The following is a 23,764-nucleotide window of genomic DNA, read 5'->3' on the forward strand; positions in this document are numbered from 1 at the left end:
CATTGTCTTTAACGACCTATTTCTTACCAGACGAAAGGTAAAACGATTCAACTCTACCATTTTGCATTGGAGCTACAATGTCCGACATCTTAGGGCTTCCCTTTTATGAATACCATGCCAAGGTGAACTCCAATCTGTCAAAAAAAAAAAAAAAATGAAGACGCAAAATTCAATTGTTCCTTACTGTAAACAGCTTTGGAAACTTTTTTCCTGAGAATAGGGCACTAATTATAAGTTACTGCTTACATAAATAGCCCTAATCCGTGCCAAACTCTCCTGGAAATTAACTGATATAGGTCATCATCATTGTATTATTTACCGTCAAGTAAAATGCAAATCTACAATCATAATGAAGCTAATCTTTAGCATTAGATTAAAGAGTTGTTTTGAAATGCATACGATACTTTGCAATTAGTAAGAAGGTTCAACTGCACCATTAAAAAGTTTGTCATTTAAACAGTCTTCGTAAGTCACCCAGCCCTCTAAGTTAGTCTAAGCCCAACTGTAAAAATTTAAATATACCAATTCTAAACCTAACAATTAGGTATTTCAATGGATGGAAATAGTCCGGAAGCAAATGTGAAACAGTGATTAAACAAGTTTAAGATTGCGATAGTAGGTACCATCATAATAAACTGGGCTTTGTGACCAAAGAAAAATTTAGTCTACAGCAAACAAGAATGGAACAAGTGATGAGAAACATAAGGGTATTTACCACTAAAATCTATTAAATTCAATATTTCTTGCCATAAGCAACTATTGTCCGGGGATAACATGGTAAAGGTTAATCTGATTACAAATATGGTTCATCTTAGTCCTGTACTATCCTTAGCTAGTCTGTATCTCCACTGAAAGTTAAGCTACTCCCAATTTTCTTTCAAAAGTTCATCTGCAATAATGTGTATCAACACTGTCATGGTAATTGCTTTATAGCAAAGAAAGATAAAGGAAAGGAAAACGCATCTTCGAGAAATTCTTCAGCAAGGAGGCTTTCGCACATGTGTTGGAGGTGCCTGTTCTCATGATTGTTCTGGAATCGTCAGACGTGTTGGGGAACGCAACAGGCGCAGAAGTGTCGTGAGAAACGCCGCGATTTCTGATGCAATACATCTTCGAGATTCTTCTAAATTGTTCCCGTAATCTTGGGAGGCTATGACGCTCGCTGGTAGCCCCGCGACCAGATTGCCGTAAAAATACGACTGATGAAGTAGGAGAAGGCAGATCATCAGTTAGTCACAGAGTAAGAGATCATTAGTAAGAGTCACAGATCAGATCAGTGAGAGCTCAGCAGCAGAGATCAGAGATCATCCGAGAGAGATAAGAGAAGAAGGAACCAACGAAGGATCAGAGAAAAAGGCGCTCGAGAGTTGGTTGAATTCTGGTCACGTCCTTATCAGGAGTGGACGACAGATATTTTTTCGACGTTGAGCAAGCCTTGAGAGAAGAAACTTTCTACTAGAGATTTCGAGGAGTTCCTGCCCTTCGAGTATCAAGAATAGACATTGCCTTCCGCAGTACGGAGTCAAGACGACGACTAAGTTCCACCGTTCTCCTTTGTGAAGCCATCGCTTCGAGTCTCAAAACTGGCCAGCAAGTATTTGAATTACCTCACTTCTTCCCCAGTTCACACATTGTAAGATTTTGCCTTTTTATGTAAATAGGAGATACCATTCTGCATTTATCTTTGTTAGTAAGCTTATAAATAAACCTTTGTTGTGTTAGTGTTTCTTTCTTATTCGTATCCCCAGTTTCAACTGTTGGTGTTGAATTCTTTTGTTTATTTTCATATCGAACCTGAAGCGGATCCCTCTCGGTCCGTAACAAACACATTCTTGCTGGAATAAATTTCAACTCTTACGCAATAGTTCTTCATTGCACGCGGTTTAATTTGTACACACTTGTTACCTGCTTCGTAGCCCAAACAGTATTCAAGTATTCTAAGAAAAAACTTGTAAATTTTACCTTATTTTTTAAATTGATGCCATGCAAGTTCCTAAAAGTCGACACAGATATATTGTTTCTTGTGATATCGTCTGCTCATCGAGGAGAAAAGATTAGTAAAAGAAATAGTTGAAGATCAGTTAAGAGCCCCATATGGGCAATGTTGGACAAAAAGTGTGGTGAACATATGCACCAAATATGATATAGAAATTAATGGACTAAGAGAATATCCCAAAGCAGCACTGAAAAAGGAAATAAAGAAAAAAATGAATCAAGATATCCAAGTGACTTTGAGAGAAAAGAGAAAAGAAATTAAGAAGCCGAGATTCATAGACGACTTCGAGGAAAACAAGTACATAAGGGAACTGGAAACAAAGGATGCGTGTATCATTATGAAAGCCAGACTGAATATGTTGAACTTAAAGGCTAACTTCCGGGGCAAATTTAATGACGAGGTCTGTAAAGAAATATGTATTGTCGAGGAGGACACCACTGAACATTTATTCACGTGTAAATTACAAAAAGCAGATAAGGATATAAATTTAGGGACACTTATCCCCTAACAGAAAACCGGGAGAATATATAAGGATAGCCCTCAAAATTAAGAATGTTCTTAACCGGAAAAGCGATGGATGTCAAAGCTAAGTAACACGGCTCTGCCTCACTAATAAAGAAGAAGAAATGAAAGGGAGTTTGGGTAAAAGTAAATAAAGCTTTGCACCTCAGTGTGGTGTGCCCGCAACTGTGTTTGTGGAGTGAGCGCCTAGGAACCAGGAACCAGAACCATCTAACATTCAAGTTCCCAAGCGTACTTCAACAATTTCTCCAATGCATTTTTTTTTTTACTTGAAAATATGTGCTGCCATCATTTCGCCACTGGATTATAAGTGCAAATGAAGCTGTACACATCTGGAAAAGAAAATTGCACAACTTAATACTTCAAACGTCCTAAAATAATAATAATAATTAAAAAAACTAGACAACCAACCAGCTTTCAAACTTTGGACCATGTCAAAATTAGGGAATCCACTATTTTTCACTATTATACCACAATACCACTATATATATATATCTATATAGATATATATATTAATCATCTTGCCTTAATTGCTACTTGAGAAAACCTAAAGGAGAAGGAGAAGTTTTTGAGCAATTCTATAAGGTAATAGAGAAAAAAATTACAATCTCGCACGGTTCAGTCGGTAGAGAATTATGGACGTTATCAAAGCAATTTTGCATTATATATGAAACGACGTTTATGGAGAGACATTCGCTGAATTTCTTAGAAGGGGTAAGAAATCGCAACTTATGCATTTAAAGTAATAACATTCACAATAGACATTTTCATCATATATACAATAATACTATCATGCCACTGGGAATATTAGTCTTACGTCACGTAAAGAACCGGGGAACACGGTCAGGCAAAAGAGATATCAGGAAGGATTTTGAGGTTGATAAATATACAGATTCATTTGCAATTATCATCGAGATTTCTCATGAAAACCCAGTTAATTGGCATTGAAATCACAATTTTTGAATTGTATTTTTCTTACTATACAATCCTGAGGTCCTTTACATAAGGAATTAGTCCCAGCTGGCGCTGAAAGTAATTCCTTATTTTACGTAAAGGACCGATGGTTTGTATAACGTGTAGGAACAAGTACTAATTTCATTATTATTGTTGGTGTTTTATCAGCGATTCAACTCGACCATTATCAATAATGCTTGAAACTAGGGGTAAATTCAAATAGCATTTTAGAAACCCGAACCGGCGGCGTCAAAACTACTCTTGACAACGTATTATTCTTCTTGAGGGGGATAGATAAAAAACACTAAAGGTAAACTAATCTTGTTTTCGCTGTGCTTCAACTGATTAATCACTTAAACCGACAGGCAAGGAGATAACATTCTACAGCTAAAAATAGAACTTGCCAAAATCACCGCCTTTTGCCAACAGGATCATGATACCGCGAGTCTCTCTGGGCAGAGCAAATTTTACCCGTGAAGGGCAAGATAATCAGCTGCCCGTAGTACCACCTCATCCAATAATTTACACCAACCTGATCATCCAAAAACAAGTTTAACACCTTGGTATTAGCAACACTAATTTGAGAGAAACCACTAAATCGTAATTATAAGGGTAATTCGTACTAAAAATCATGTAACTCTTTAGACATTTTAAAGAAAGTATTAAGCACTTGGATAGCTTAGAAACATTAATTAAAATTTGTAACGAACGACAGCCAAAGTAACTGCTGAATATAAGTGCAGACACAACGGCAGACTGAGTTTAGATTCGACAAGTAAAAACAAAAGGATTTTGATCTAACATCATAGTGATGAGAATCGTTTTCACTCCAGCGTACCATTGTATTTAGCGTCAGGTAAAGTCAAAATCTACAAACGTTACGAATCTTATCTTTAGCATTAAATTGTTAAGTAGTTTTAAATTACACACGATGCTTTGTAATGAGCAAGAACGTCCAGCTGCACCGTTAAAAAGTATGTCTTTTAAACTAGTCTTAAGTCTACCAACCCTCTAAGCTAGTCTAGCACATGCGCAGTTAGTTGTAAACAATCTAAATATATCAATTTAAAATCTAACAATTACATATTCAAATGTAGCGAAAAAGTCCTGAAGCAAATGCTATGAAAGTCGAGCAAATCTGCAGCGATTACACAAGTTTAAGGTACAATATTAATAAACTAGGCATTTGTGACCGAAGAATTTGTGACCGAAGAAAAATGAAATAGTCTACAGTAACTACAACTTATTAGATTAAGATTCCTTGGGATATGCAAGAATTGTGTAGGGGCCCAGTGTCAAGTTCAAGTTAAATCTGATAGCAAATATGGTTATAGAATCGTATAATCTTACTTACGGTCCCTTTAGCAACAGTCTATATCTTCACTGAAACTTAAGTTTACTTGCCATATGTCAACATATTCTTACTGGAATAAATTTAATTTCATACACAAGAGTTCTTCATACATTACATATCCCGAGTTGTTCGTAACCCAAATAGTATTCAACTATCTGAGAAAAACTAGGAAATTTTACCTTATTTTCTAGCCATGTCATGCAATTTCTTCATAATCCGTCAGAGACATATAGTTTTCTATATGGCATCGTTTCCTCATCATCTACCATCCAAGTTAAGTTCCAGCGAGTACTTTTTTTCCTCACTGCAGTTTTTTCCATTTGAATGTCTGCTGTCATATTTTCGTCATTGGACTTTGAACGCAAAGAAAGCTGCCCACACCTGGAAGAGAAGATGACAAAACTTAATACTTCAAATTTTCTAAATACCAGAAAAATAGTATAACTACTGACCTACAAACTTTTTACTACGGATATGTACTCTATCATTTCTATATATTTCTCCTATCATATATCATCTTTCTGTGCTACTTAGAAGAATAAGTTTTATGAAGTGCTTTAGGCTAATACCGAGAAAAAATGGGCCGGCTCTGAGGGGGCGGGGCATATTACTGTAATTTTAACTTGGTCTCCTTCGTTATGACTCTTAAGAGAATAGTCCGGTTTTTACGTCACGTAAAGGACTGGAGAACACTGCCAGGCAAAAGAAAGACACCAGAAAGGACTTTTCGGTTGATAAATGTCCGGATTCAGTAGTAACTATCTTCGAGATCTCATGATCCCCTTAATAAACTTTGCCTTAAAGTACGAATTTCATTATCATTTTTGTTTTGTCAAAGATTGGTATCAAGTATCACCAGTAAAGTCTAACCTAAAGATAAATTTAAATAGCACATAGGGAACCCTAAACGTCTTACAGTTACAGAAACCGTAAACTTGAAAGCGTAGTATTACTATTATTGCAAAAGAATGTCAATTTGGCAGAACTGTATTCCACCTGGAACTCCAGCTTAGCGGCTGTTTGCTTTTTATGAAAAGAATAGCAGAATTACTCTATAGATCTTGGCTGAGACAAATAGTCAAAACTAATGCTCAAGTAATCTCGTTTTCACAAAGCTTTAACCGATTTAAACATACAGCTAAGGAGCTAAAAATAACCAGTTGGAAATCACTTGCAAAAATCAGTGCCTTTGACCAGTTGGATGAGTTTTGAATAATTAACAATAGTAACTTTCGGCAATAGATATGACCATATACATAGGAAATAGTTTCCGGCTGTAAAGATTGCTATGAGCTCTCTGGTCTAGATATGGAGAATAGATTTGGGCAAATCCATGAAAAAATATGAATTTTTAGATAGCGATCCCTTACTTCATAGCGACAGATAATGTAATGCAGGTAAAAACGTGGTCTTCAACACCAATTCTGAAGGTAAACTCGCCTTAGATTTTTGTCAAGGGCACAAAAAAGGAAAAAAATTCGATTAATACTACTGTAGTTTTGTCACAGTAGATAAAACAAGATTTTCAAACTACCTCTCCGCCATGTGCCATTACTTAAAAGATCAATTCTATTTCAGCAGTACCGTAGATCATGCATCTGTCTCCAGGGATCCTTGCTACGTCTGTGACTGAAGGATATATCTAATAGAGTCCAGGTATTTCGCCGTCCAGATATTATTTCACCTTTAAGGGTGAGAAGGGCGAAATACCCAACTGGCCACAGCTCCACTTTATCCAGTAATTTACATCCATCCGATCATCAAAAACATCCTTAGTACCTTGGTACTAGCACGAATAGCAATCAGCAAACTGTAATTATAAACGTAATTCATAATACACATCATGTAACTATAGACTTAAGCAATAGAACTATTGACAGACTGGATAAAATTACTTAGAATTACTGTGTCAGATTAAACGACTTCTGACTTCAATAACCTGTTTCTCAACAATGGCTTTGGGAACTGTACTTAGAATTTGCAACGACCAACTAAAGCAACAAGTGAATCAGACTCCAGACAGTTGTATTAAGATTCAAGAGATGAAAACTTAATAGTTTTGATATCATACGATAATTGAGAACATTTTTCAATCCAGTTTGACGGAGAGAGGAGAGAGAGAGAGAGAGAGAGAGAGAGAGAGAGAGAGAGAGAGAAAACGCACACTATAACTTTAGAATATCTGAACTTAAAATATTGCCATGAATATGCGCAAAACAATTTAGGTCCAAGTTTAAGCAACGCCATACGGTAACTTAAAAGTTCAAAATTACTCGGTGGTATATTTCATTCGTTCCTTAATTTCCCTTCTTTTTGTCGGTAGATTGGTGTCATTTCGCTTATTTACGTGACTATTGGACTACTGGCGATTTACTAAATGCTGACTTCAGAGCATTCTTGATAAATCACAGTTAGAATCTAGTTGGCAAGTCCTATTCTGGTGGTCTGGCTACTCGAATACAGGTTAAAATCACAGAAAAATAGTAACAGTAAAAAAAAAAAAGGCCACAATATTCCCTAGATAGTGACCTCCTAGGTTTTAAACCAGTTATGTATTCATATATCCACCTTTGCGGCGTGTTAACACAAGCCTGTTGGGGATGACCGTAAAAACATAGACAAAAGACTGTAAATATCATAAAGGTAATGACCCCAATAAATAGTACATTTTTCCCTGGGACTATTACCTGTCACCATAAAATAATGTGACTTTTTCCAGTGACTTTTTTCTTAGCCAAAATTGAATTTTTCCCGGCTACTGGCTGCTTGTGGCATAATCCAATTAATCACATGGATTAAGTATTTACTTACTGGATCGACAAATTAGTCTGGATTGAAGAGTATATTGAGGTCATGAATGAAACTGGTTTTTTCGTGAACCACCTACTATTACGTCCCAGTGTAAGCACCATTCAGCACCCAACCTTCCTTACCGCGAACTCCCGCTATGATCACTTGCCTACCGTTAATTAACTGCTATGGCCTTTAGGATGACATCCCGAACTAATAACACTTAAAACCTTTCTGATGTACGCTTTCCAACAAAAACTATAGAAATTACCATCAAAGAACATACCTAAATGAATTCTTTAACTTGATAACTGTATTGTTGATTATTTTATTTATTTATTTATTTATTATTATTTTTTTTTTTTTGCAGATCAGAGTTGAAGTGACCTCCTCAAACGTACTGTGCTAAAATGCATTTGGAATGCTGATTTAGAGTCCTATCATTTGCAGCCATAGGATGGCAGAATTAAGTTTCCTCTTGATATTAGGAAGACCGAAAATATCAACTTTCGCGAGAAATTGAAATAGCTCAGTGTACAGTGTTACAGGAGTGTAGAATGACTTAATATGTAATAATGGTGTCATTCTTCGAATGTGTCCGATAACGTATGTATACGCCAAATGAATCTCCATTCAGTAGAGTGGGCAGAAAAAAGAAACCTGTTTCAATTAATGACCGTTTATTTACAATATCAGGGTATATTCACAGCTGTACGAATGTCACGGGCAAGAGAACAATTAAAACTTGCTTGGTGGCACTGTGTTCAATGGAAAGCAGTTAAAACTAGATGTCATGTCTCGATTATTGCGATTACCCATCCTTGTAGAAATACAAAATCACAAGATAAAAACTTGCGAACTATCAAAGAAAGGGCGACAGTGAGGCGCCGGCATTGCGTTGTTGGATAATCATTGCAACTGTCAGAAATAGTAGTTATTACTCACAAAGTAATATCTACTTATAACACTGCTAACATATGTTCATTTTGCGGATCTCAATACCTTAGGTGACATCACGGCTGCAGTTAAGACTTAACCTTATACTAAACTACACGGCTCTGATAATCTTATATCAACGTTCAAATTATGCCATTACTATACTTTTTTTTTTTTTTTTTTTTTTTTTTCCTTCCATCTGTCCATCCACCTGTGGTGTTTGAGCATGGTAACACTGCGTCCGGGGCTTTAAATAATATCCTATTTCGAATATTAACGGTGTAATTCGCATACAGTAAATTATTAACAGTTCAGTTGCAAACGTACACCGAGATATCCTTTTGTTTACCTAAAACTTACACATAGCATAACTATTTAGAGCCCGGGACGCACTGTTACCATGCACGACCACCACAGGCGGATGGACAGATGGAAAAAAAAACAGAGTATAGTTAACTTTCGTTTTGTCAACTGCTTTCTTCACTGCCTGCTCGATTAATATATTTCTTACTTTACTTCAAACCGATAATGAATCAAGAACTATGCAAACTTAAACCCAATCAATTATGCAAACTTAAACCCAATAAATTACAAGACATTTGTTTTACGCATATATTTCTTTTCTACACAAAAAGACATTTGCCAGTTAACTATCCGAAACTCTCAAGAGTTTTAAGATTCTTATGAGAGGTACGCCCTTACATTGAAATTCTATATTTTATGGTTCTTGTAGAGCAGTTTTGTGTGAATTGATGAAATTCGTTATCATGTAACTTCGGCTCATCAAGTGGATTTTCCTTAAAAGACGTATTCTCCAAGCTTACTTATTTCATTGGTGCATATGAACGAAAAACTAAATATACAGCAAAAAGCAGTGACCGCAAAAATATATTGCTTTGAGAACTAAGGTAAATTCAATTTTCACGACAGGGTTAACGCGAGTCAACTTATGGCGTAATTTGAAGGTTAATATAGAACCATGTGATAAATCGAAGTACATTTTTTTCCGCGAAATGTAACGTATGTAATCAGTAATAAAAGTAATTATACTTTGTGGGAGCTGCTAGTTCGTGCTACTCCTGACAATTAAGTTTTCCCAACAGGGCAGTCGCACCTATTGGCTATGACTACTGTACTATGAACCCTAATAAGATCCAAAAGCAATTAAATAGTTATCGAAAGCTTCTGTGGATTTTTCTAAAAACACCTAAAGATTTTTTTCAACACTAGTTATGTATGCAACTCCAAAGTGGCTGCTGTTATACCACTTGCCGGGCATAATTGTGATCAAAATTGAACTCTTAATTAAAATCGACTACTTCGGAGAGAGAGAGAGAGAGAGAGAGAGAGAGAGAGAGAGAGAGAGAGAGAGAGAGAGAGAGAGAGTCCAGAAATGTTTTCTGCAAGACTTATCCTTCTGCTACTAAGAACCTATTGCGTGTCATTCATTCATTGCGTTAACTTACTGTGGGCCTATCTGGAAGTATGTTGTCGTCAGACCTAAATACACAGGAAATCGAAATGCACGAAACCACAGTCCAAGGGCCGAGTATTCCACTTCAGAAAAATAAACTAAATTTTTTGTGAAGGGTTTACTTGTATAGTCAGCCACACTATGTATCATGTCTTAAACATTTCCTTCGGTTGCTTTAAAACATTAACCCTTTTGGAAGCTCAAGTTGAGAAATTTTCTTCAGATTTATGTGATAAGAGGAAAATATTAGCCAACTGAATTTTTTAGTGAAAAAAAAGTGTCAAAAGTCATCTGGTGGAACTCCGGCCTGACGAACTAACGAGGCATTTCATCAGCTGTTATAATTAATACTTAACGACTGAGTTAGAATCTCAAAAAAAAAATCTTCTTTTTTGGATATTAATGACCTTAAATACTTAACTCTCACCAAACTTAGAAAACATGAACATAGGTGAGAAAACATGCTCAAGTAAACTAACTTTAACTGTATTCAAGTCACCAAATGACCTGGATGACAGTCAAATCAACTTATGACCTAACTTTCTGCAGAAAGTATAACTAATTACTGTAAAAGTTAACTCTTAAGGTATCTACTGGACATTTGTAAAAGCAATGAAATTCAATAATTATCTGAGAAAAGACTTCCTATTTACTCTAAGCTGATATGAACCTTTTTGAATATTGTTCATTGCCAACTGGGGATTGGTCTTTTATTTTCTGTACACTACGGAGTCTCAGAATGCATCGCTTATATTACAAAATCTTGGTAAGGAGCCGCCGGATTAAAATCATCGCAACATTTAAATCAAGAAAACTGCAACGACTATAAAGGCGGAGGACGTGTTGGTATGTAGTTAGGAGGTTTAATGTGGTTTATCAATTGACTCGCAAAGCTTAGTATGCATTAACTTTTTCCTTATAGCCTTTCTCATTTAAAAGCTATTTATAAAAAATCTATTAGGATATTTTTCTTTCAGATACATGAAGAGTAATTTAAACATATGTAAATACTCATAGCAAGCGTTATTTATTTACATATATTACTCAGGCATAAGAAATAGACTGCACTCTTAGGAAACTCAGTTACCCTAAAAATACGCATCTAATATTTCAAGATACGCGATTCAAGTTAAGATTACTGTTACCCAACTTCCACAGATACAGTTGTATTTACTTTCCACCAAAAGTCAGTACTTTTACTTGAACTTCTCTCCGTCGTGTAGTAGCATTTCATGTTACATAATTACAGGAATCCGAAAATTTATGGCTTAAATTTCGTTATAATCTAAAAACGCATGAATTTTGGAATTTAAAACAACCTAAAATCAATGTTCACAGTAATCCTGTTCTGGAATGAAATTTACCGATATTTAGTTCTACATCATAGTGGTACCATTCATAAAAACTAAGTCAGATATCATTAAAAAAAATAAATAATCATGAGTTTTTATTGAGGATTTAGAAACGTTGCGATAGTGGCTGATGGTCGAGAAGCGCATAGATTCTTTAACTTTTCAGAAATACCAAATTATTCCCCAAGCCACTCAAAAGTCCCTAGGGATAATTCCCTAAAAGTAATAGCCCTGCGTGACACTCCTGAGTGTTCTAGCATGCTTATACCAGAGTACGTATTGCAGCGACCGCTTAACCTATTTTCAATTCACGCATGGCTTTTTTTTTTTTTTTTTTTTTTTTGTCGGGTAAAATAAGACAGTGCAGCATATTCATCACAGAAGGTATGACACACACAGAAACACGGGGAAATGTCGGTTAATGGAGCCAAAAAAGCAAGGAAAATGTGAACAGGACCCTCTGAATATACGGTACTCTGATCAATATACTGGACGGAAAATGTGAATAAACCACAGGTACCCACTCAAAAGATTGCCTGGGATAACAAGTGTTCGAAAAAACTAAACTGTAGCTGATGAAATGGGCCTGCTGAAAGGACCTGACAGAAGGCTGATTTAAGGGCTAAAAAAAATTAGTCAAAATAATATAAAACTGATAGTTTTATATACCACCCCCGCCACTCGGTATCATTAGATGAAAGCACAAATTATTAGCATCATTTGACTCTTACTTTGGAGGCCCTAGCACATCATCGTGCAGGTCCTTCAAAATTAATAAAGGCGATCAAATTTTCTTAAAAGGAGTCTTATATATTTTGGTAAAATGATTTCTGGGTAACTAATTAAATAATTTGGTTACACCTTTTTCTAAAGCACTCCTAACGTATATTAACAGATCCACGAGTTTATATTAACCACTTGTGTTTCGATAACAGTTTATGCCAAGGTCAAAATAAACCAGTTTCATTCCCTAATTCTTTATGGACTAAACCTAAAACCAAACATTCTGTGAAATGAAGCAGGTGGTGGGCACGTCCAGTCACGGGGGTTCGATCCGCACCTCACGGTGTCCCCTCTTCTGATCAATTCGGAAATCAAGTTATACAGATGACTGTTCACCCATTCCTTTCACAGGTAAAATCAGGATTAAACCAGGAAATCTCAAGCACACGTGCTCATGGTGGGGTTATCTCGCATGGTCATGCGCATGCTACTAATCAAATCATTTTAAACTTCTTGTCTATGTCAAGGTTAACCTTTCTTCCAATCACTGTCAAATGCAAATGAAGAGTCTGGGTGTACTCAATGGGGATGGTGGTTGGGGGAAGACTGGTTGTTGGTAGAATAATGGGTGGGTGGGGGTGGGGGTGGGGGTGTCGGAGGGGGAAGGGGGCCAGGGTGGTTGTTACCGAATAAAGTCTAGCTCTGTATTTTGTTAACTATATCTTAATGATTACTTTTACTTATTTTCGGATAGTGTACTTTTTCGTCTTTCATTATTCTATCTCGCTAGCTATCTATCCACCTACCAGTTTATGGTTGCAAATGTATCAGAATAGTGTCTTTTGGAGGATTTTTCCTTCACTTAAGTGAAAATACAATAACGCTAAAGTTTGTGCATGATTCTCAGTTTCATACGAGTGAACGCTTCCATACTTTGTATGAAATGATTGTCAAGTGGCGTAACGGTATAACGCGAGTGCTTATAAAAATCTGCATAGCTTTCTGAAACATATGAATATGGGAAATACACTAACCACAGGTTTCAGTCAAACTTAAAGTGCTAACCATGAAAACGTTCGAAACTAAATGCAAAAGTCATGAATTTAATTTGGAATACAATTACATTAAAATATCTTAGTATTTGACTGTGACATTCTCCAAGCATGCTATAAATTCAGTTTGAAGCTTCAGTCTTATCCACTAGAAGTCCCTGGTGATCTACCAATAAGATTACTTTACCCTCAGTAAAAGTAGTCTCGCCTGAGGACTTAAAAGCGGAAATTTAGTATATCCCGGAATTGTATCCGATGTGTGTCAATGGGAGAATACCGCTTGATGAATGTGACCAATTACCAGTATTACATAACTTAATCCTACAAGGAAATTAACGCACTTAACTTCACTAGAAATCCAAGTTCATAACTACAATACTTTCTTTAGGTCATGAGGAATCGACGGGGATTCATCAATGATATTAACTATTCGCACTGTTCCACGTGAAATCAAGGTCAAATTTGGGGAATTTCTATATAAGCATTCCACATCATTCGTCCCCGCGAATACGAAAGCCACCAGGGGTTAATTACAGTCGTCCAAATAGATGTTACTTAATTCTTGTTCTGGAGGTAAAACTGCATAGAAAAACAGCAACTGCCATAGTCTATGCCGCCGCGGAATAGTAATATAGATCTACCAAATTTGGTTTCCTGGATGGAACGTCACGAAATCCAGAGCCAAACTATTTCATCAAGTCTACAAAAAGGGTCATACCAATTCACCTGCCATTCAGAAAAAAAAATAAAAAACTAAGGTTGCTATCTAAACAGTGCTTATAAGTACACATAGGAACCCCGTGCTGCCATCCAAAAGCAAGGTCAGCCACAACTAACTAAGATCCGAAGAGTTTAATCCACAGACATGTAATCTAACTAAAAGGAACTGACAAAACCCTAGAGGAGCAGCACACTAAGAACCTCGAGGGTTGGTCTAATAGGTTGCTTTTTACCACCGAATGTTGGGATAACTTTTAACACACTAAATTTGAAAACGCGGTTGTAATGGTCAATTTTGGAATCACAAAGACGGCAAATTAAACTAAACGAAGGCTGTGATGCTAATGAATAAACGAGTGGACGGCAGAGGACTGTTGTCGATATGACCTAAATATACCAGAAAAGGGTAGATTTATATTACTATTTCGCGGCGGCCTAGACTATGGCAGTTGCGGTTTTTCTATGCTCGTACTAAACACTGCGAAATACATTTGACGCCCCAATTCCTGGTGGCTTTCGTATTCGCGGGGGCGAACGATGCGGAATGCTTATATAGAAATACCCAGAAATATTTTAGCTAGCAACAATCAAAAGCAAAAGCCCATAAAATTTCATACACCTCGAGAACGTTCAACATTTGGAAAGTTGCCCTTATTTATTCATAGTCTACTTTGTAATAAACTGATACGACGGGATAACGGTGTTTTACAACTTGTGCTTAAGAACGGAAAAGAAACAAAATACTTCTACTATTAAGATATTAGTTTTTGTTTTATAAAGCTAAATTGGACGGAAAAATCCCAAAAATGATCTTACCCTGAACCGGGTCCTTCAGAGGTAAACCTTTTGACACACAAGTTTCTGGGAAACTTTATCACTAAGACGTTACCTGTGAGACTGTTCCAACTTCCAGCTCCAGACCTCTGCTCTTCCAGTTCCACTATTCCAGCATTCTAAAAGAATGGGTTACTGTGTTTTTTTTTCAGGGTTTCCATTGATCCATAATATAGATCTGTCATTATACTGGTTTCTTAAAAGATAAAACGAAGGGGAAATTTAAAATAATGTTCAAAATTTATTCTTCTGGGAAAAGCATTTCGTAGTATAAAATAAGGGCAATTGGGGAAGGGTTGTTCAAAACTTTGACTGTACTTCAAAGCAAAACAATTTCAAAATAAAAGCTTCTAGAAATAATAATAATAATAATAATAATAATAATAATAATAATAATAATAATAATAATAATAATACGGAGAAACAAATCCAGTTATGGATATATACTTATATATACGGATATGTACAGTCAGTTACAAAAGCGGTGTCGCCCCGCCAGGCCTGGCTCGGTGAGATCATGCCCTTCTTGCCCTGAAAGTGGCCCACGTTCAAACAACCGATGCATAGTTACAGTAGTTTGAATGGGAGGAGGAGCGAAATTACGGTAATCAGCCAAAGGAATGCATTAATGAATGGAATATATATGGACAAAAAGAGAGAGAGAGAGAGAGAGAGAGAGAGAGAGAGAGAGAGAGAGAGAGAGAGAGAGAGAGAAGAGGGGGGGAGGGTGTGAGATGTAGTAGAGTACGAGGAACGGTAACGAAAGAAATGCATACAGTGTAAGGAGCGAGAGAGAGAGAGAGAGAGCTCATATTTCTGTTTAGTTAGTCTGATAGGTATATTTTAGACCTTCTGTTTTATGAATATGTTATCTTATATTTCTTGGAAAATAATTATTATGAAATCTTATCACATCGTATTGTTTTAAATCGTTATCCTATTTTCTATATAAAAAGCCTTAAATATTGTTGGAACTGACTATTCATATTAATATCATTCAGACGGAAATATCCTTTTTCATTATCCTATATGCAGCTGTATTCTCTCTCTCTCTCTCTCTCTTCTCTCTCTCTCACTCGCTCTCTCTCTCTCTTCATCTGTTGTTCTGTCCTCCGTCTTATATCTCCTGGATCTACTATTTAAATAATGGTAAACGTTTGATATGTTATTTGGATGTGGCCAAGGATCACAAAACCGTAAATGGCTACTCAAAAACGTGTTCTTGGCTGCATCTATTTTTTCCCTAGATTGACTGGACTATAATTACCCGTATTACCAATAATATACGAATCTGGTCACAAAGATGTTACACACCAGGTTTTGTAGCCATGGGCTGTATGATTCATTAATTTTGCAAGGGTAATATTTTATTAATCTAAGCTAAGAACACATTACAGGATATGCTAATCTAGTACCACAGGATTTGTATTTGTGACGTAACTTAATTGTGTTACCAGTATTTGAGTGTGATGGGCCACTTGGCTCCGCCTCTCGCAACCATCAAGGCTACTTAATAGAAAGTATTTTAATCTGCTATATTTCTTATATTATATTACATTCATTATATTCTTTCTGAAACTCACTCTGCCTCTCCGTCTCTCCGCCTTTATTTGTTGCTTCATCAGCTAATGTCAGATATACCTTGTCGGTGTTCCCCCTCCAAACTATTCAAGAAACCCATTACTTTCGATATCTCCTGTTCATTCTTTCTTTTACATATCCATGTTTTTAATTTTGGTAATGAAATAATTGGAAAATATAATGGCGTATGAAATACTGTCATCCGAGTATTAGTTTACCTTCCAAAAAACATCCACCAGAACGATCTCATAATAACTGTAAGACCTTGAAACCCCGAACATGAGGATGTGCGGGGGCAGAAGAAAATAACAAGATGGGGGTTAAAGGTGATGGGGGAAAGGTGACATTGGGTGACCTTAATGTAAGGCTAGTCGGGGTTCGCGTATCAACATTTATAAGGTGGTGATCGTAATACCTTCACCGATAATAGTTAATATCAATGATTCTAACTCACCATGACGACTGGCACATAGCGTTATATGGTTACTGAGATCATCTTTGTATATTTATTTATTTAAAGAAGGAGATTAACCATCCCAGTGAGTCAGGCTTGACTCCCACAGGGCTGGCCCGAAAAATTTCGATGTAAGGACAAAGGTGGCTCCCCACTTTCACATAAGACTGAGATATTAGGGGAAGATCTAAATGCTCCACTACAAAGACTAAGGCTTCGAGTGTATATTTGATCTAAAGACTTTAAGGTAGCTTTAGATCCTGATCCATATATTGGGCTATCGTAATCTATTCTAGATAAAACTAATGCTTTATAGATCATCAGTAGAGTTGATCTCTTTGCTCCCCATATTGTATGAGACAACTTCATCATTAGGTTGAGAGCATAATTAAATTTAAATTGATTTATGATATGTGCGCTTTCCAATTGAGGTAGGTATCGAATATTAGTCCCAAAAATTTTACCTTATCCTGGAATTGGTTTTGAGCGTCGCCCAATGTGAATTTTATATCCTGGTTTTGCTTCCATCTGCTATTCTTGTAGAACATTATTGCTGGACTTTTTTCAGCTGAAAGTCTGAAACCAACAGAAGCAGTCCAAACTTGTATTTTACGAGTAGCGTTATTCAGAATTCTTTATAAGTGACGAAGATTATTTAACGAGTACTATATTACAAAGTCGTCCACATACAGACTACTTTTCACTTCCTGTGGCATTTGAGCAACTATGCCATGACCTCCTAATGCAAAAAAATTCCACTTAAGGCACTACCCTGGGGTACTCCACAATCAAGGTTGAAAGATTCTGAATAAATATTGTCTATGCGAGTTTGGATGTTCTTCCACTAACAAAAGTTCTAATAAAAATAGGAAGGTGTCCTCGAAAACTGTTGTGATGTAAGGATTTTAGTATTGAATGCCTCCAAATAGTATCTTATGCCTTCTGAACGTCAAAAAATATGGCTACTGTGATTTACTTTCGTTCAAAACCTCTACGGATATAATTTTCCAAGTGTGATAGAGAGTCCAAGGTGGATCATTCTGTTTGAGAGCCAAATTTTGAAGCTGATGAAATGTTGTCACTACGTAAATGCCGGTTAAATCTCTAATTTGCCATTTTTTCCAGTAATTTCCATGCCTTTGGAAATAGATGTTGTGTGCAAAGATGATTATAAAAATCTAATAGATAGGCCTGAGCCAAGGGGCTAGATTTTTATTTTTTATCATATTCAAAATTTTATATTATCTTTACCAGGGGCCGTTGAACTACAATTTGATAATGCAAATTTCATTTCCTCTGTTATAAATCTTTTATTGTAGAAGATATCTTCCACTGTATCAAAATTCAATAGAATTGCTTCATCTTTTCTTTTAATGGAAAGAAAGTGGGCATCCAAATTATTTATTCTGCTTATGTTTTCAATACTGCGTCCAATAACATTTGAGATTGCCTGTGTATCATGAATTAGCGAGCCATTATGCATTAATACATGTCTGGCAGGTCTGCTATACGAGCCATTAATTTCTCTAAATTTCTGCCACACTTGTTGCACTGAAGTAGTTTCTGATAGACTGGATACATATTTTTGCCACGAATTTATTTTCCATTTTATTGGTTCGTCTCTGAATTTAGCAGATATATTGTTTCATAATACTGATTTCTATGGCTATATCAACGAAGAGTGTCTCATTGGTCGGGCATCCGTCAAGGCATAGATTTGGCAGCTGCTTTTGTGATGAAGTTTTCGAGGAAATCATTTGTTTCATCCTGATCTTGTGAATAATGGATGGGAGGCATTTGACCCGTATAAAATTGAAACTTATCCCAGTCAGCTTTATTTGTATTATAACGTTGAATACGAGTAGTTGGTGTATGTCCCAACATGGTTATCAAAATAGGGAAATGGTCACTGCCATATAGGTCATCTAGGACGTTTCATTCAAACCTATCAATAATATTGTTGGAACAGAGTTACATCTGTTGATGAATATGTTCCATGAGTTTTTGAATAGCAAGTGCTCATATCTCCCTCGTTTAATATACAGAGGTTATGATCATTTATTATTTGTTCAATCTTGGAACCATTTGTATCAACACTAACACAGTTCGTGTCCCAAAGGGGATTGCGGGCGTTGAAGTCTCCCAGTTAATATGAAATCCTCTTGCAGATCTGGCAAATCTTTGGGTAAATTTTACAGATCATAGTTGCAAGAAGGTTGATTATACATATTGTAAATATTAAAGGTGTTATCATTCAGATGTAATTTAACTCCAGATAATTGAAACTCTACAGTTTTAATTATCATGGCATCGTAAGTTACTTTGTTATGAATATATATCGCATTTCCTAATGGATCAGAGTTAGGTTTCTGTTTAACTGCGCTACATTACTTTTTTGTTAGGTTTCGATTCTTTGAATATCACTTCCTGATGTTTACTTTGATTATGATTTGCTTTATTATCATTTGGATTATGGTTAGGTTTTTCTATAAATTTTTCAAGATGAACAGTGCCTGTTGCACGCTTCTTTATAAGATGATCAACACACATACAACCACTATTGTGTGTTTCTAGTTTACCATGTTGGTTTTTATTCTATTTATTTTTTATTTTTTTGACAAAGTTATCGATGACATTATTAATTTTGAGTATATTCATGTTCTTAATATAATTAATTTCAGATAAGAAGCAATCATTGCAATTGCAAGAGATTTTGTGGGCAGTTTTATTCTCGGTTGTTTTGTGAAAAATCATTGATTTCTCAGTTGTGCCTATAACTGGAGAGAGATTTATTTCTTCAAGGGGTGCATTGGTAATTGGATTTTCTTCAATTACTTGCGTATCAGAAGGATTCTTATGGGCCTCGACCTTTACCACATGTTTAATGGCTTCACTAATTGTTATATTGAGTTCAGATTCAGTGACTTGGGGTTGAGGCAATGTATCTGTTTCTTCAACAAGTCGATTTGGTACTTCAACCAACAAATCTTCCTCCATAATAACATTAGAAGAAACCTCTTCAGGTTCACCCAAACATTCTTCTTTATTAGATTTTTAACATTTTATTTCGGAAGGGTTGCATTTTCAAAGACCCGTTTTTATTCTCTCAGGGTTAGATTTTGGGGGTTCATGATCAACCATATCCACTTCGGAGAGATCTTCTATATCTTTGGAAGTTTCCTTAGTGGTGAGTATCCCAAATCTGTTTTGTATTGGCGTAAGAGTTTCTTGTTTATTTTTAGCGTTTTGAGTGTCATTGCTTTTTGCATTTTCATTTATTCTATTGGTATACTTATGCTTAAATGAATAATGAGGCGTAGCTGTATTAGTACAAGAATAATATGGTCCAAGGTGACTCGATGAATAAGAATTGGAGAGGCTATAATTCTGCAAATTAGGTCTTGTGGAAGAAAGCACCGTTTTTGAACCATCAGTCGAATCACGTGGAATGGATAAAATACTTGAATAAGTTGTTTCTCTGGCATTATTATTTCCCAAGAGTTTTTTCCTGGCGGCTTCAAAGGTAATATGCTCATTATTAGCTGTTTCAACTAGAGCCTGTTTCACTTTATATTGGTGACATTGTCTAGAGTTCGGAGAATGAACTCCCTTACAATGGAAATAAATTTCTCTTATGCATTCAGAAGAGAGATCATGGAACTGAGGAGTTTAAACATCTTTTCTCGTTGGTGCATCTGACACTGACATGGCCAAAATCACAGCACCTATAACGCTGCAAGGGCCTTGGGTGAAATTTTTTGACATGGATGTTTAAGTGTCTAATTTTAATGTAGCCAGAGAGATATGGTGTGGAAAACACCAATAAGATGTCATTGCTATTTCCTTTTAGTTTTTTAACAGTAGGAGTGAACCTCTTCAGTATGGGCCTCTTCTGAAAACTCACAGAGATCACCACAATAAATCATTCCCTTTGCATGGTTGAGGGTGTGGTGGGGAAAGACAATCAGAATATTATCCGAAGAGGAGGATGTTAAATTATTTAATAATACTGCTTGAGTCTCATTGCCAGCTTTTATTAGTATATTATGGCCATAGCGTTTTAAATTTCCTTGTGGGTGTATCAATTTTTTGTTTCTAGGTGGAGTGATCCTTTATTGGCGGAGTGATCCTGTTTATTGCCTAGGTCGTCAACAGGGTTTTCCTTACTCATGTTGGCAGAGGTCAACAGTGTCTGGGGTTCGCCATAGGATCCAGGGGTAAAGGAAACATCATCAATATTAGTTTTTTTTTTTTTTTTTTGTGTGGGGAAGGTGGTTTGGGGGAGGAATATTTTGAGAAGAAAAGAAAATTTTCAGACTGCCTGTCACCTAAAAAGAAACCTCATTAGCCTTCCATGAAATTAATTTCACTACCAATGACACCAGTGAGAGCTGACTCCCGAATGTCCACTCCATACCCTACCCTGAAGGGATGGTAGTATCACCATCATTAGAGTGGCCCAAGTGTAAGTCAACTTGCTTGATAGGACTGAGAGCATTTCAGGAACATAATCATTCCCACTTTAATCATGCGAGGGCCAATTTTGGTACTGAGATAGTTCCGCATGCCAATAAAAAGATACTGACATTCTTATGGTCCAAACACTCGGGTATTTGGTTAGTTAGACACCACAGCTCCCACAATTGGTTTCGAAAATAATTCCAATCCCAGCAATGGTATTCCTTCCCAGAAATCATGACAGTGAAAGGAGAATAAGAGGTGGGATAGCAAGGTGGGAGAGAGTTGGTAAAAATTGAAGGAGGTTGAAGTAATAATAAGAAAAAGAAAAAGTATGAGAGAAATTTGGTGTCGAACTGAGGAAAAATCGTCTTCGTATATCTGGTTAATGACTGTTACTATCGTTTGCGTTAAGAATCCTTGTTTTTATACGAGGTAACGTGCCACACACAGCCATACACGATCTGTAAAACGCCCGTGGTCTTCACAGCCGTGTGTTTGCAGCCTTTGTGGAGGTTTATTCAGTAATTACAATTATCTACACTTAGGTAAGTGTTAGTCCCAGTCGTTGAGTTTATCTATATGGTTGGAATAACTGTTATTATGTTATAACATATAATGTTGTGCACTATAATCTATATATTAATCTATATATTATATACTATATATTATATACTTATCTATGGCAATGTTTGTAGGGATGGCGGAGGCAAACAAAGACAACTCTGTTGAGCATATAACTCAAAGAGGGCGGATTATTGGTGAGTGGCAGCGTGGTGTTCCGACACGAGATACTGCCGTCAGCATTGGAGTGTCAACACGCACAGTCCAAAGGTGGATATTAAGATGGCAGGAAGAGGGGACATTGGCAAATAGACCAAGGAGAGGACGACCACATGTAACAACACGACGACACGACGAACAAATCGTTGCAGCATCCAGAGCAAACTCCAAGAAAGCAGTGGTAACCATCACGCAAGAATTGCATCTCCCGTGCACTCCACAGACAACCAGACGTCGCCTGAGGGAGCACGGGATCGGTTGTCATGTTCTGGCGGTCAAAGAAGAGCTAAAGGAATGGCACCGTGACGCTCGTCTGGGCTTTGCTCTGCAACATCTCGTTGACGATTCCGATTATTGGAAAAATGTCATCTTTAGTGACGAAACTTACTTGCGTCGGTGGAGGCCACAGCAAGGCATGTTTGGCGACGCATCGGCACAAGATATGATGCTAGCAACATTCTAGAGAGAGCCAGGAGCAGCAGGGTTGGAGTTAATTACTGGGGCTGGATGTCGAGTCACGGCCCAGGGGAACTAGTAAGGGTGAACGGCAAGTTGAATGCCAGGGAATATGTATTACTTCTACAAGATGTGATGCTGCCAACAGTAAGAGCCATGGCAATCCCTGACAACGAACCCATCATCTTTGTCCAGGACAATAGCCCCATACATACCGCCCACATTGTGACCGAGTGGTGCAGGAGGCACCCTGAAATTCAGGTAATGGACTGGCCTGCCAAAGGCTGTGATATCAACCCCATAGAAAATCTATGGGGGATAATGAAACAAGAAATAAAAATGGGACCAGAACGGACATGCGATGCTATTGACCGGTCAGTGAGAGAGGTATGGGAATCCGTGCGACCAGACCAAACGTTTGCAAACGCCTCGTAGCCTCCATGCCAACCCGCCTGAACGAGGTAATAGACGCCCGCGGTGGTTGGACCCGCTATTAACGAGGTCATTAATTTGTTATGTAATATGTATTCATACTCGTAAGGTGTATGAAGTTGCACATTAAGTGTAGTTTATTGTTATTTTTACATGCAATAAAATATTCATGTAAGGAATTAAATTTAATTGTTACCCGTTATCCATGTTATTTAATTATTTTTTCATGCAATATAATTGCATCCAAATCCTGTACTAGATTAGTATACCCAGTAATGTGCTCTTAGCATGGAATAATAAAATATTATACTTGTAAAATTGATGCTTTGATGAAACATACAACCCACGGTACCAAAACCTGGTGTGTAACATCTTTGTGACCAGATGCAGCCAAGCCCAAGTTATAAAAGTAGCCATTTATGGTTTTGTGATCCTTGGTCTTATCCAAATAACATATCAAACGTTAACCATAATTCAAATAGTGGATCCAGGTGATATAAGATGGACGGATGGCAGGACAGATGGAGAGAGAGAGAGAGAGAGAGAGAGAGAGAGAGAGAGAGAGAGAGAGAGAGAGAGAGAGAGAGAGAGAGAGAGAATGAGAATACAGCTCCTTATAGGATAATGAAATGGAGGATAATACCGTCTGAATAATAGTAATATGAATAGTCGGTTCCAACAATATTTAAGCTTTTTATATAGACAACATGATAACGACTGAAAACAATACCATGTGATAAGATTTTATAATTATTTTCCAAAATACATACAATAACATATTTATTAAAGCAGATGGTCTCAAATATATCCATCAGATTAATAACTAAACAGGAGTAAAAGTTCTCTCTCTCTCTCTTCTCTCTCTCTCTCTCTTCATACACTGTATGCAATTC

The 23,764-nt window shown here is 36.8% G+C and overlaps 1 protein-coding gene and 1 long non-coding RNA gene across 2 annotated transcripts; one reads left to right on the forward strand and one right to left on the reverse strand.

The window, feature by feature from the left end:
- Positions 1-26: 26 nt before the first annotated feature.
- Positions 27-14,767, reverse strand: LOC135216321 (uncharacterized). The gene is made up of 3 exons (XR_010314853.1): positions 14,690-14,767; positions 5,006-5,207; positions 27-134 (listed from the first exon to the last, which is right to left on the reverse strand). It is a non-coding gene; the product is annotated as an uncharacterized LOC135216321 (long non-coding RNA).
- Positions 14,768-21,900: 7,133 nt separating this feature from the next.
- Positions 21,901-22,446, forward strand: LOC135216580 (uncharacterized). Its single transcript, XM_064251959.1, has one exon. It carries the CDS (start codon positions 21,901-21,903, stop codon positions 22,444-22,446), a length of 546 nt encoding a protein of 181 aa, XP_064108029.1.
- The last annotated feature ends 1,318 nt before the right edge of the window (positions 22,447-23,764 follow it).

The sequence above is a fragment of the Macrobrachium nipponense genome, chromosome 6 (assembly GCF_015104395.2).
Source record: "Macrobrachium nipponense isolate FS-2020 chromosome 6, ASM1510439v2, whole genome shotgun sequence".
Classification (NCBI taxonomy): Eukaryota; Metazoa; Arthropoda; class Malacostraca; order Decapoda; family Palaemonidae; genus Macrobrachium; species Macrobrachium nipponense.